This window comes from Nyctereutes procyonoides, unplaced genomic scaffold (genome assembly GCF_905146905.1).
Source record: "Nyctereutes procyonoides isolate TBG_1078 unplaced genomic scaffold, NYPRO_anot_genome, whole genome shotgun sequence".
NCBI classification, from domain to species: domain Eukaryota; kingdom Metazoa; phylum Chordata; class Mammalia; order Carnivora; family Canidae; genus Nyctereutes; species Nyctereutes procyonoides.
The window spans coordinates 53,207,246-53,222,084 of NW_026575135.1; the positions used below are offsets into that span (position 1 = coordinate 53,207,246).

Consider the following 14,839-nt stretch of genomic DNA (forward strand, 5'->3'; position numbering starts at 1 on the left):
TTCTTCAGAGAAGATGAATAGGGGGATGCCTGGGTGGCTCAGCGTTTGAGTACCTGCCTTCAACCCAGGGCATGATCCTGGAGTCCCAGGATCAAGTCCCACATCAGGGTCCCTGTGTGGAGCCTGCTTCTCTCTCTGCCTACGTCTCTGCCTCTCTCTCTCTCTCTCTGTGTGTGTGTGTGTGTGTCTCTCATGAATAAATAAAATCTTAAAAAAAAAAGAAAAAGAAAAAAGATGAATAGGGAGAGAAGAGTGGGGAAGCAAAGGAGCCCTCTTCCTTCTCCACCAAAGCCACCTCATCCACTCATTGCAAGTTTACTCCTTTCCTTGCTATTCAACAAATATTTCTCTCTCTCTCTCTCTCTCTCTCTCTCTCTCTTTTTAATATTTTATTTATTTATTTGACAGAGAAAGCACAAGCAGGGGAAGTGGGGAGAAACAGGCTCCTCACTGAGCAGGGAGCCCAACGAAGTGCTGGATCCCAGGATCCTGTGATCATGACCTGAACTGAAGGCAGCTGCTTAACCAACTGAGCCGTCCAGGCACCCCTCAACAAATATTTCTGTAACATCGACTACGTGCCAGGCACTGAGGGTACAGAGATTAGTAAGTACAGGGCCTGTTCTCAGGAAGTTCAGGGGTGGGAATGGGAAGAGGGAATCGCAAGCCTGCCAACAATTACACTCCAAGGTGATGAGTACTGTGTTGGGGGGTGGGGATGGAAGGGAAGCTCTGAACACTGTAGGGGATCCCAAACGGTCAGGAGCCCCCTAAGCTGGGCCCAGTAGGAGGAGTGTGAACAGCAGGACAAAGTCAGGGGGGTGAGGCTGCAAAGCAGAGACCATATTATTTTGGAATCTGCTAGTATTTTGAGAGCGGGTGGGGATAAATTTCCCACAGTGGAGTTTAGGTTTTGTTGAAGGCTTCTGGCAGTTGAGGGACGGAGGTAAACTAGCTTTCAGCAGTGTTTGCTTCTAGGAAATTGATTCTGGCTGCAGTAAGCTTGGAGGCAGGCCCAAATTCCAGATAGGGTTCTGCTTCTTACAGGCTGTGTGCCCTTGGGCAAATCATTTCCCCCTTAAAACTCCAGTGTCCTCATCTGTAAAATGCAGATAGTAGTTGTGAGGATCTAGATAAATATTTATATAATGTACCTGGAACATAACTGACACAGAGGTGGGGGAAGGCTGTGAAGCTGCCTCTGTCACCTGACCTGGGTCTTGCTCCTTCCTTTCTTGACTCCCCTGTGATCTCAGAATGTTCTTGACCATTGTTTATTGGGGGAAGATCACAGGGAGAAGCTAACAAAGCTGCCAGGAAGCTGCCTGGGTGGGACTGGGTTGGGGAGGGAAGGAATATGGGTACGTTCTCAGCGCTCCGGGAGGTGCCAGGGTAGAGGCGAGGGCTGGCCTCCTGGAGAGCCTCTGGAGGTAATGGGCTAGCCACCACCTAGTGCACCCCGTCCCCCCCTCCCCTGCAAGCAAAGGGGAAGAGCTTAGACCCTCAAACTCCAGAGGCTAGGGGCTAGCCCTACCTATGTCGTCCCTGACCCAGGAGACCGGCAGCGCTAAAGATCGTGTGACCAGGGAGGGGATGTGTAAGCCCCTGGCTGTCCCTGTTGGAGGGGCCAGCCTTACCCGGGGCTCCTCCCGCACCTCGCCATCTGTGTGCCTCCAGGCCCCACGGAGCCCGCCTCAGCACTCACCTGCGCAGCCATGGAGGCCCCAGGGCCTGGGGGCGACCGCGCCTCCCCAGCCTCGTCCACCCGCAGCCTGGACCTGCGGCGGCTGTCCGCGCGCGCCGACTCGGCCTACAGCTCCTTCTCCGCGGCCTCCGTTGCCCCCGAGCCGCGCACGCCGTCGCCTGGGACCGACCTCCTCCCTTACCTAGACTGGGACTACGTGCGCGTGGTGTGGGGTGGCCCGGGCCCCGCCGGCAGCCTTCGCACCTCGGCGCAGCCCCGGCCCGCGGCCGCCGCGCGCAGTGGGCCGCGGCCGCCCGAGGTCCAGGGCACGCCGGGGCCGCTCAGCCGGCAGGCCACCCCGCTGCTCTTTGCGCTGGCGGCCGAGGCGGAGGCGGCGGCGGCGGCGGCGGCGGCGCGGCTCGTGGAGCCGCCCAGCCCACCGGCCTCGCGGGCCGCCTACCGCCAGCGGCTGCAGGGCGCCCAGCGGCGAGTGCTCCGGGAGACGTCCTTCCAGCGCAAGGAGCTCCGCATGAGCCTGCCCGCCCGCCTGCGGCCCGCGGCCCCCGCGCGGCCCCCCGCGGCGCACCCGCGCTCCGCCTCGCTCAGCCACCCGGCGGGCGGGGGCGGGGAGGTGGAGCCCGCGCGCCCCGGGGCCACCGCCGCCAGGGCAAACGTGGGCCGGGGGCGCCTCGCCACCCAGCAGCGGAAGTGGTGCTTCTCGGAGCCGGGGAAGCTAGATCGCGTGGGGCGGGGCGGTGGGGCGGCAGGGGAACGCTCCAGTGAGGCCGCCTGCAGTTCGGGCATCGCCAGGCCCGGGACCCAGGAGCGGAGGGTGCTGGCGGAATTCCAAGGCCACCAGACCAGATGGCTGCCTGAGTCGCCGCCCCGAGGCACAGAGGACCCAGAACCGGGGTCCGCGAAGCTTGGTGACGCCTATAGGCCCTCCGGTCGGAGTCAGAGCGCGTCAGGGGAAGTCTTGGCTCCCTGGGGAGGTCCAGGAGGGGTCATGCCCATTGTCCAGGTGTGGAAGTTAGGGGCTGCGGGCTTGGGGGGGGAGACATCTGGGAGAATGAAAACTTGAGCTACATTTCAAGCAATGATTTGCCTTTCCAGGCTGTTCCCCAAGGAGCAGAAACCCCCACCCAACTTGCCAGGTGAGAGACATGGACCACCAGGGAGTGGTCGACAAAGGCAGTTTTCATAGTTCTTGCCCAAGACAGAGAGGGCCTCTCACCTGTTCTCAGTTTGAGCCTTCTAATTCTGTCTTTTGCCAACTATATCCCCTCTTGCCCTCCACCCCCACCCCAGTGCCACACCACTGTGTCTCTGGTGCAGCACCAAGAGCTCCCTTCCTGGTCACTGAGGTGTCCCTTCCTACAGGTTCCTGACTCAGAAGGAAGCTGCAGTGGTGTTTTCTGCAGTGTATCCCCAAAGTAGTCCTGCTGACTGTGAACAGAGGGCCTCAGAGACATGCATTGGGTGTACCCGGCTCCCATCCCTTCCAGATGATGAGGTTTTCCTGGAAGAAGTCCCCCTGGCCAAAATGAGATCCCCTCTAGACACCCATACCTGCCCAGAAAGCCCAACCAGGTGAGTTGCCTCTTGCTTCCAAGCTGAGTGAGACATTTCCTCTCTACACATATCAACCCAATGCTAGAGGGGCAGGGAACCCTCTCCTAGCTGGACCCTGGGAGCCTGGCTGGTGGGGATGGGGACAGGTGGCCCTTGGAGGCTACTGCTTGGTTTTGGACAGAGCTTTTTCTGACTCAGTGTCTCTTCCACTTCCAGTATCCATGTCTCTGACCAGCGGTATGGAACTGGCTCAGGCCAGAGGGCTGACCAGGCTACAGTCCCCCCAGAGCATCCCCTCCATGAACACCCAGAGACTGCAAGGGCAGATGACTGCCACCAGAGGATACATGGTTCTGTGGGTGTCTCTGGGACCATATACTCTAGGCCCTCTGGGACTGCAAATGGTGACATAGCAACCTTTCACACCAATGGACTGCTGACCATTGACTCACTTGCAGCTACAGAGAGTGACCCGCTCAAACCTCTCCCAGTTGATGTCCTGGGACCTCCAAGCAACAATACCCCAGGTGCTCCTGGCTGTACTGCCGAGGCTTTGGCCACTGGCCAGCCTGGTTCTAGGCCAACATGGCCCAGTCCTCGCCTTGAGGAGCTGGTTCAGGAGCTGGCCAGACTGGATCCCTCTATGAGTGACACTCTCACTTCCTGTCCCAGCCCAGAGCCACCCCTGGACCTGCTAGATGGGCTGATTCCTTTAGCCGAGGTCTGGGCTGCAATGAGGCCAGCCTGTAAGGAGGCTGGGAAAGAGGCTGCTGGTAGTCCTGAGCCAAGGTGAGTTGGGGGCACCAGGGACTCAGGGGATTCGAAGTCCCTGCAATTTGGGGCAAGACAGCCCAGGAAGCTGTGGCTTTGTCCTCAAGTTCTGTCTCTTTAGCTCCAGCCAGCTCCTGCCAACTTCTCAGGGGGAGACAAGGTTTGAAAACCAGACCACCCGCTCTGTGCCTGACCAGGCCTGTGGTGAGCATCTCCCTGATCCAAATAGCAGCATCCAAGCCAAGAAGGTGAGTGTGGAGGGACTAGTGGAGATGGGGTGGGCAAGAGTAGGGGCTGAGAAAGGTGGTCTGGCCTCACCCTTAAGTACCCACACCTTCCCTGCAGATGGAGCTAGCCGACCTCCTCCAAACGATGCTGCGGAACCTTCGGGCCGAGCAGGAGCAGCTGCACCAGGCGGCCCAGGCTTGGGCCAGGCGCGGGGCTGCTCTGGAGGCCGCGGTGGGGCAGGCCTGCGCTCCCCGTGACCTAGAGCGGTTCAGCAGGTTCATGGCCGACATAGAGCGTGTGCTTGGCCTGCTGCTGCTGCTGGGCAGTCGCCTGGCCCGCGTGCGGCGCGCCCTGGCCCGGGCGGGTGCAGACAGCGACCCAGACGAGCAGGTGACAGGGGCTGGAGTGGGGCGGTGAGGGGCCTATTCAGTCTGGGACCATCCCCGGAACAGCGGCTCACCGCCCTGCTCACCGGCACGCTCTCCCTTTGGCTGCAGGCCTCTCTGCTGCAGCGCCTGGGGCTCCTTCAGCGGCAGCAGGAAGATGCCAAGGAGCTGAAGGAGCACGTGGCGCGGCGCGAACGGGCCCTGCGTGAGGCGCTGGTGCAGGCCTTGCCCCCCGAGGAGCTGAGCGCCTATCACTCCCTGCTGGTCGGCAAGGCGGCCGTCCTGGCCCAGCAGCGCAGCCTGGATGAGCGGGTCCGTCTCCTTCAGGACCAGCTCGACGCAGTCAGGAGCGACCTTGGCCCTCATCCCCTGCCTCCCAGGCTGGCCTGGCCCCCAGAGGCCTGTCTTCCTGATAAACCGCCCTTCCTGCCACCCTTCATCTAATGACAGGCAGTGGGAGTGGGGAGCAGTGCCCCTGCCCCTCACCCACCTAACTGGGGGTGACGCTGGTGCTTTCCCTTTGCGAGGCGGAGGAATGGGGATGGGGCAGGGCCAGTGTGGAAGACCCAGGCCAGGGCTTCCTAGGACACTTCTAAGTGTTTTCATGTGGTTTTACCCATTTCTTGTGGATTATTTGGTGATTAATTTATGAATTTTAAAACTACAGTATTCCCCCTTTTTGTGAGGAGAGAGGCTCTGTCTGGGTTGATCGGAGGGAGGAGGAGACAAATTAGAGGAGCATCTGAACTTACTATGCAAAACAGTTTTTTCTTTTCTATCTTACTAATAATAGATGTGGGAAGTATGTGTGTCACCTGGAGCCTAGCTTGGGGAAGGAATCTTGTTTACAGACAATGGACACCAACCTTGCCTGACTAGAGCAGAAGAGGGATTTGCTGGCGGACATCAGTCAGGTCTGAGAATCCTTAGGAAGACTGGGATACAGGCTTGAAACCAGGAGGGACCAAGAGGATGCCAGGCCTTCCAGCTCCACTGCCACCAGGAATCCCTAGCACTTCTGGTGATCACATCACTATCACAAAAGCCTAGGCCTGATTGGCCGACTCCTGCTCCTTTGCTGGTTTTTACCCAAGCCTCCAAGCTCAATAGCAGAAGTGAGGGTAACTGCTTTCCTTCAAGACTTAAGGGATAGGGAATATCCCCATACACAAAATAGATTCAGTAGCTTCACTGCCTAAAAACCTTGACGAATTCAGGGACATTTATTCCAAGACTCAGAAGGAACTTTGTCTTACAATTATCTTATCAAAAGTGAGTTTATCCAGCTCTCTTTGGAAACCCCACTGGATCCACCAGGCTTGAGGAGGGCTGTTGGGCATGGGAGCTGAAGGTGAGCCGTGAGAGACCTGGAGATCTAGAATGTGGGGGCTGAGGTGTGGAGAGACCGCTCTGTTTGTGGGCCGAACAGGCTAAGCTGGGGGTGAGCTGGGGTTGGGAGTGGAGAGTTAGGTGCTGGTGTGGAATGAAACAGAGGCCACACACTCCCTTCAGTTTGTGCATCAGGCCTGTGTACACAGAGTCAATGTGAAGTTCTCAAATATACATGGGAAAATGTGCTTTAGTATTTGCAGCTGCAAAGGCCAGGGCCAAGAACATTGTTCATGCAAATGTTCAGTGTATTTTTGGAAGTTGGGCACATTAAAAGGCATGTGTATGTGTATTTAAAGCCAACTGACCCCAAAGTGAGAAATCTCTGCTTCTGGGCTTGTTTTCTGATGCGTATTGTCACTCAGTGCAACTGGTTGGGAATTTTAAATGGTTGTATTCATACCAAAAGCATTAGTTCCAACAGTCGAACTATTGAGCACAGAACAATGCTAACATTGTGCCTTTTTATAAAAAACATATGGGACTCCTGCTGAGGCAGTTGCGGGTTCTAACATTATGCTTTTGCTTTTCTCCTTTGAATGCTGTGGGCGGGGCCTCCACTCCAAAGTCCTCAGCCTAGCAGGGCAGTTCTCTTTGAGATAGTCCGGATGGAATAAACTTATTTCTGCCTTTTGCCCTGTACAGCCTCCCCCGCCACACTCGTTCTCCCAGTGTGATATTCTTGGAAAAACAACAGTCATCAGTTAGGCCAATAGAAATTGTGTGCTGTTAGGACAAAGCACTTCCAGCCTTGGATGGGCTTGAGGAGCACTGTCTGCTGTGGTCCTGCTAAACTGCACTTTGGTTCTGTGCTGGGTTTTTCCATGGGGGAATTATGAGGTTCCTGTGCTTGTCCTTATCAGATGGGGAGAGTAGGGCCACACCTCCTGCACCCACCCTTTCATCTTGCCTCTGTGTTCTTCCTGCCCCATTTAATGTCCTTTCCACACCATTATAACGTCAGAGTGCAAGAATGAGCACCACAGGTGTTCAGTATTGATGCCATAGACTAAGATTTTTTTTTTTTTTTTAAGTATTAGAGCACTGAGAGAGCGCATGGGAAGGGGCAGAGGAAGAGGGAGAAGCAGACTCCCCACTGAGCGGGTAGCCCCGTAAGGGGCTCTATTTCAGGACCCTGAGATCATGACCTGACCTGAAGGCGACCTTAACCCACTGAACCACCCAGGCGGCTCCAGACTCAGACTTGGTGGTGCTATGTGGGCAGGTGCCAGAAGCCCGGTGAATTCCACCCTCCAGGACGCTCCCAGCAGAGGGCACTGTTCTCCTTGTGATGAAGGCTCCTACCCTTCACCGTAGCCTCCTCCCCAGCCCAGTAGGCCCTCTGGGCTAACCCCAGGGGCTTTGCTTTCCCTGCAGAGCAGTGCTAGTTAGGCCTGAAGACTCGATGTGAGCCTTTTTGCTTCTGTTGGAAACAAATTCTGTCCAGCCAGCCACGGCGAGGCTGGCTTGCCTTCCTTTGCCACCAGGCCTTCGTTGGAAAGTTGTTGGTTAATGAAAAGTGGGGGAGGAGGGAAGCCGGGGGCGATGATCTGGAGTATCAGTATCAAAAAGAGCCTTACTTAGTCTCCCAGGGTGGAAAAGAGGGTTTCATGGGTCTCTGTTGGGGTTTCTGCCTCCACCTCCTCAAAGCCACAGGTGCCCCCGCCTGTTGATTCCGCCCCCATCCCCGCTGCCCGCCGCGCGGCCCTCCGGGTTTTTGCGGAGGGGAGGCTGTGGCTGGCGCTGTTGCTAGGCAACGGGCGGCCGCGTGGCCGCCTCCCGCGCTCGCCGCGCCCCGCCCCCGCTGCTCCTCCTAATATGGATTTAATTAGGGTACTTTTTACCTTCAGACTGTCAATTGGAAACCGAACAGGGAAGCAGCGTTCGACGGCGCCCGCTCTGTCTGGAACAGCGCGTTCCGCGCACCACGCACCTGCCGGAGCGGCTGCTGTAAACCTCAGGGATCCTCGCGGGAGCGAAACGCGCTGCTGTTCGTTCACGTGTGAATCGGGAGCCTGGGTGGCAATGTGGGTCACGTGTGCTCGAGCGCCGCCGGGAGACGAGGTGAAAGGGGAGCGTGGGGGCAGGAGGAGGGAGAGGTGGGGGCCAGCGACTGCTCTAAAGCAAACGCCCTCAAGGACCCCGCAGTGTTACCGTCACATCCTGGCTACAGGCAGGGCAGGTGCTTATCGGTTGTCGTTGAAACTTAAATCAGCATCACCTACCCCCTAGGAAAATGGTGGGTCCCCCCCCCCCCCCGGAGGAGACATCGGGACCTTCTCCTTTTTATCTCTTCCCTACAGAAACGACTGAGACCACCTGGGCTTCACAGGTTCAAGTCCAGAGGTGTGGCAGTTCTGGAAGGGTAAGGCCAGGACAGAGGTTCAAGGCAAAAAGCTATGTGGAGAGCAATAAAAAGTCTATTTATCAAACTATTATGAAAGGCCAAATAATTTCTTCCAGGAAATGGCCCAAAAAAGGGGGGTCAAATATGGGTCCAGAGAGGGCCCAGCTTTATAACTGTGTTGAGGAGTGCTTTCAGCTCAGCTGGCTGGATGACCTGTTTAGGTTCAGAAGACAGGGGTACGGATGCTAGGGGAATGTTATGAAAGACATGGTGATGTCTATTTTTAACTGAAGTGATATACAGAGCATGAAATAACCTCCCTTTGATGGGACTACATCCCCTCCCCAGTCCATTGTTATTTATGTATACAAATACTAACATGGTTAGTGATTATAAGAATGGTGATCATATAAAGCAAAGCTACAGATGAGAGCTATTTGGTTTTGGTACTGAGGCCACAAACCCCAATGGGACCAATTGGGCACCGTGGTAGTATTTCAAGATGGTGTTGCAGTTCTCAAGGAGCTCTAGGTACTCCCTCCCTATGCTCTACCGTCCTCGAAGCCTGTAGGATAGATGCTGCAGTCTTACCACCCATGGAGGAGGGAGATAGAGTCTGGAGAACTGGATGACTTGCCTAAGGTCACTAGATGAGTAAGGGCTGAGATGAGACCACCTTGCTTTCCTGCAGCAGGACACTGTCAGGGAAAAGAGAATCAGGAGGCCATCCCATCTGTGACAGTTATAGCTGTGAATCCTGGACAAGTTACTCATAGTTTCTTGAGGCTTCCATTCCCTCACTTTAAATTCCAGATACTAACAGGACATACCTTGTAAGGTTGAGGTTAATACCTGCACAGTGGTTAAAACTGTACTTGGCACTTAATAAACACAGGCCATATGTGCATCACCCATATCCTGGTCTCCATTAGGTGTGACATGTTCTAGAATAACCTCCAACCTCCTTTAAAGGAAGTATAAACCTTTATTTAAAAGTTTGTTCTAGATGACTCATACACATCTATATAACAATTAACTTCTCCCCCATTAAAAGGAGTGATTCTCTTCTCCATGACAATTCTAGCCAGCTAAATTGCCTTAAATTAGAAACATTTTTTTCTTTTTTCTTTCTTTTCTTTTCTTTTGTCATTTGTTGAAAATACCCCTCACAGGTGTACCTCCTGCTAGGCAATATGTAGTTCTTGAAAACTTTCCATATACATATCAAAGTATAACTTCTGACTGACTTATAGTTCTGGAACATCTTGACCTGCAAGGAAAAAACGATGGTTTCTAATACCTAAGTTTTAGGCTTATTGATCCTAAACTCTTGCCAAATGTTTTACTTCACTTGGAAGGCTTGCAGCATGCCCTTCTGAAACACAAAGATTCTTCTGGCAGTTTAAATAACCGTCCTCTGATTTAAGTGTGCAGTAAACATTAGTTATTGTTATTACTACTCTGCAGGTTTAGATTCTGTTTTTCTCAAGGCAGGTCATACCTCTGTTTGTGACCTTTGTTATCCTGTCTCAGTCAAGCCTCTCTCTTACCATGGAAAATCTCTAATATTTTATTCTGTCTTCTAGACCTTCAGCAACTGAAACTGCTATAATTATTGCCTCCTACAATTTTTCTGCAGAGGCAGATTTAATTTGCATTTTTAAATAATTTATGCAGCTTAGCAAGAGTTCCAGGCAAGGAAGGTGGGAAGGAAAGGGTCAGATCAGGGCCTACATTCATCTGTTGTTCTTTTTTTTTTTTTTTTTTTTTGATACTATATCTGTGTGTGGATGCTGCCTTTATTTAGCAGATCATTCCAAACTCTTTCAATAACAGAATGCCTGGAAGAGGCAGAAGAGGATGAGAAAAAACTGAAGAAATTAAGTAGATAAAAAGAAAAGAAAAATACAGTAGTAAGGGCTGTAGAATGTTTAAGGGAAAGACATTACCACACAAGTAAGAACAAAATGGGAGACTTGTTTATTTCAGTGCTTGAATCAAAACATTCCATTAAGGACTGCCTTAAATAATGTCACACAGGATATATATGGAAGGGAGAAGACACACTCCCCTGTGCCACAAAAACTATTTGATATAACTAATGACATGCAAACACAATTTGCAAAAGCAGAGCATGACCACAATATGATATTTAAAAAAGGCTGGTTGAGCAAACAGAGTCCCCATCTTTAAAACAGAAAAAGAGACCTTATAGTTAGAGTGGGTTGAACCTGGTACCTCTTGGTAATAGCAAACCTTCTCAATTACAGATAGAATCAAAGGTCCAGAGAAGTTAAGCCATCCCTGAAAGGTCACTGAGCAAAGAATTCTGTATTTGCTATTTTGGAATAAGTGGTTTGCTTTCAGATGGCTTTTAAAAGTGGATATAATATATTTTTTGTTTCTATAGAATTTTCATATAAAATAGTTGCTCTTTAAGTGCATCTACTTTTATTTAACCAATTATTTTTCTGGTATAATGCTATGATATGTTGTTGTTCTTTAAATATTCACCTACTGCATTGAAAGGCGCATCCAGATTGGAAAACCAGATTCAGAAACATGGCACAATGGTGCATTCACAAGTAAATCATACTTAAAAAATTAAATATTCATGCCAAATCAAAATAATCACCCACTAGTGCCGAAGACAGTTTATATTTCATCATAAAGACAACCAGAAATTACAAGTATTTGCCAAAATGTCTCCTTTCTCTCACTGTTAAATCATTCTTACTCCCCAGATGCACTTGTTTCCTAATATTTAGCATTCACAGTACAACTGAAATGAATCACATTCACAATGATCACATTCTGTGTTCAAGTCTCTCTAGAATCGCCTAAAATGAGGTAGATAAACGTTTAAGGGTTTTGTTGGTTGGGACTACTTTCCTTTAGATCATGATCCCGTTTGTTTCTTTTTAATAGAATTCCAAAATACTTAGCAAAAGATCGAAAATGAGCATTTTGCCTAAAAATGGAAAAATATAATTTCAAAAGGTCATTATGAAAGTCGTTTTACCTCATTTTAATTTAAAAACAGGATAAAGGCAGCAGCAAATTACAAAACCACTAGGTATCTTAAAGCTGACAGTCCAACAGAACACATTTAAAGAGACCCTTGCTCTAGTTCTGGCTTGGGAGTGTGTGGTTGCAGAGGCATCGAGTGGACTCATTCGGGGGCCCTTAGCTCTGACCCAGTATTCAAGACTGATTTCTGGAGTTCCTTATCGAAGGCTCTCCCTGACGTCTTGACTCCCATCTTGACTCGGAGGCAGGTCAAGCTTCTGGCCGAAGCTAGAGGCGGAGGCCCGCCCGCCTGGGTGGAGCAGGGCGCCCCGCGCGAAGCCGGAGACGGTGCTGAGCGGCTGTTTTGGGCAGGCTTAGGCTGTGAGGGGCCGGCCGCGTTGCATCAGCCGAGCCGGGCCTCAGGGACCGTCAGGTTGCGGGGGGGAGACTGGGCACGAGCCCAGCCAGGGGCCCGGGAGTAGGTCGACGAGAGATTTCTGGGAAAGCCGGCAGGCCGCTGCGGGTCTTCGTCTTTTTCCGTGGAGCTGTGGGCGAGGCACCCAGGAACTTGCCAAGGGAGCCCGACTTCCTCATGCCTCGAGCCAGGTCTTGGAGCATCAGGTCGTCGGCCAGGACACCCAGGAACGCACTGGTGGTGGAACTGAGGATGGTGGCGGCCACTTGCACCGGGCGCCGGGCCGCATGGGGGCCACTACCGGCCCCGGCCCCGGCCCCGGCCCCGGCCCGGGCCCCGGCGGCGTCGGCGTCGGCGTCGGCGTCGGCGTCGGCAGAGCCTGGAAGGCAGGGGTCGCCGAGCAGGCGGCGCAGCGCGTACGAGGCGCCGGGCGGCAGGTACTGGTAGGCGCGCCGCCCGCTGTGGTCGCGCACGTGCACCTGCGCGCCCAGGCGCACCACCAGCAGCACGGCGGCGTCCTCGCGGCCGTGCAGGGCGGCCAGGTGCAGCGGCGTGTAGCCGCCGTGCGAGCGCGCGTTCACGTCCACCGGCGCGCCCCCACGGCGCGCGACCTCCACCAGCTGCAGCGCCATCTCGCGGTCGCCGCTCTTGGCGGCCCAATGCAGGGCCGTGAAGCCCGACATGAAGTCGCGCTTGGCCGCCAGGCCGCTGTCGCGCAGCAGCAGCCCGTGCAGCTGGTGGGTCCAGCAGCCCCCCGCCGCCCGCACCAGCCACTCGTGCTCCGTGGGCTCCAGGGGCACGGCGGGCGGCGGCGGCGGCGGCGGCGGCGCGGCGGGCACTTCCTCCGTGTCCGGGCTTAGCAGGCGCGGGCCTGCGCGCGACAGGCGCCTCAGGTGCGGGGAGCGGCCGGGGCCGGGGCCGGGGCCCAGGCCGGCCTCCTCCACCGACAGCCGCCGCAGCAGCAGCGGGGAGCTGCGCGGGCTCGGCTCTTCCGACAGCTGCCGCCGCAGGCCCTGCTCCTCGGCGCGGATCCGGAGCGCGGCGGGGCCCGGGACGCAGCGCACGGGCAGCAGGCAGGGCTTGGGGGGCGGCGGCGCGTGCCGAGGGAGCGGGGGCGCCTCGGCCGTCGGGCCGCGCCCAGGTTCCGGGCCCGGCGCCGCGGCGTGGGGCAGGGGCTCCCCCGACAGCGGGCTGGGCGGCGCGGCCGCGTCTGCAGAGGGCCCCTCGGGGGCCGGGGCTAGCTCAATGGCGGGAACCTGGGGCGCGGGGGCACCCCCCGATGGCTGGGCGGGCCCAGAGGCGTCCTGCGGCTCGAAGGGCAGGGCCGTGTCCTCGCGCGGTGCCACCGGCTGCTGCGGCGGCGGCGGCGCGGCCGGGGATGGAGCCCGCGCGCCAGGCGCTTCCCGGGGTGAGACGGAGGTGCTCTCGGAGGGCAGGGCTGCTGCCCCGGGCGCGCCGGGGTCGCCCGAGGGCGGGGGCTGCGCCGCCTCCCGGGGCCGCAGTTTCTTCTTCAGCACCACGAACTTGACGCCGTCGAACTCCTTCACCACCGCCACGTCGTTGACGAATTGCTTGAAGCGGTCCCTGCGGGCGGCGCGGCCGCGCGGGTCGCCCGCATCCAGCAGGGGCTTGAAGCGGCTCAGCAGGTCGCAGCTGCGCACCTGGCCGCCGTGCTCCAGCAGGAAGCCCAGCACGGCCGCCTGGCTCACGCCGGCGGCGGCGGCGGCGGCGGCGGCGGCCAGCGCCATGGTCAGCGCAGCTCCCGGCTGCCGGCAGGGGCACGCGGCCGCGGCCGCTGGGACGGGCGGGAGCGCGGGGAGCGGGGGCTCCGGGAGCCACGTCCTCCCCGGCCAGGCTCACCTGATCGTTTCCAGCGAGGCGCGGCGGGCGTGTCCCTGAAGCTGGACCTTGGTCACGCCCGCGCCGTGCCGCCCGGGGGCCTCCTGGAGGAAGGTGCGGGGGGCCGCATCGTGCACCCACCGCCTCCGGGGTAGGTTTCTGCCTTCGTATTGCGTCCAATGGGCGCCGGGCTCCATCCCCCGAGCTCGGTGCTCCCTTACAGGTGACAGCTGCCACCAGGACCGCGGCGGCGGGGGGGGGGGGGGAGCGGAAATTATCCACCGCCCCCTCCCCCACCCGGGAATTAAAGGCGCAGTGCCACGCTTCAGCGGGCGCCCGGTTGCTAGGTGGGTGTGCTCCCCAGGGATGCTGTGGTCGACCGGGGGAGGCGACGCTTTTTCTTTCTTTAAGGAATAGTTCACCGCCACAAAAATACCGGGAGGTTATTTAACAGCAATTATTTGTTCATCAATCCCTCTCCGATTGTCGACTGCGTTGACCGCGTTTCCCACAGGGAAAGGGCATCTTGCAATTTGCAGCTAAGACAGTGGCCATGCATGTTACCCAAGGTTTAGAAGGGATGTTTTAAAAAAGCAGTTGTTTCATGATGAGATAGTACATTTTCACGTGGAAGTTTGAAAATAAAACCACAGAAAAATACAAAGGAGAAATATCACTTGAAATCACCATTAACATTTTGAAACATTTTTCTTCTTCCTTCCATACACACGTGCATACATGCTTTTTGTTTTAGAATAAAAAGCGAAATGGCGGGATCCCTGGGTGGCGCAGCGGTTTGGCGCCTGCCTTTGGCCCAGGGCGCGATCCTGGAGACCCGGGATCGAATCCCACGTCGGGCTCCCGGTGCATGGAGCCTGCTTCTCCCTCTACCTCTCTCTCTTTCTCTCTCTGTGACTATCATAGATAAATAAAAATTTAAAAAATTAAAAAAAATACATTTAGAATAAAAAGCGAAATGGTAATCATGCTATATTTAAATTTTTCCATTTAAGACACAAATATTTGTTGAGCACCTAATTTGGGCCAGTACCTTTTCCGGCTGTAATACATCAGTTAGCAAGAGAGATAAAAACCCCTAATCTAGTGGAGCTCACGTGGCAGGGAAGGGGGGATGGAAATAATATGGTGAATCTGAAAATTCTGTAATATGCTAGATAAATACAATGGAAAGATAAAAC

At 55.3% G+C, this 14,839-nt stretch overlaps 2 protein-coding genes across 2 annotated transcripts; one reads left to right on the forward strand and one right to left on the reverse strand.

The window, feature by feature from the left end:
* The first annotated feature begins 1,715 nt into the window (after positions 1 to 1,715).
* Positions 1,716 to 8,117, forward strand: SHROOM1 (shroom family member 1). Its single transcript, XM_055302758.1, has 7 exons — positions 1,716 to 2,705; positions 2,798 to 2,838; positions 3,065 to 3,274; positions 3,473 to 4,045; positions 4,149 to 4,275; positions 4,373 to 4,645; positions 4,753 to 8,117. The coding sequence occupies exons 1-7, from the start codon at positions 1,716 to 1,718 to the stop codon at positions 5,083 to 5,085; spliced, it is 2,547 nt and encodes an 848-aa protein (XP_055158733.1). The 3' UTR covers positions 5,086 to 8,117.
* A 2,244-nt stretch (positions 8,118 to 10,361) lies between these two features.
* SOWAHA (sosondowah ankyrin repeat domain family member A) lies at positions 10,362 to 13,634 on the reverse strand. Its single transcript, XM_055302339.1, has one exon. It carries the CDS (start codon positions 13,547 to 13,549, stop codon positions 11,816 to 11,818), a length of 1,734 nt encoding a protein of 577 aa, XP_055158314.1. The 5' UTR covers positions 13,550 to 13,634; the 3' UTR covers positions 10,362 to 11,815.
* Positions 13,635 to 14,839: the final 1,205 nt, after the last annotated feature.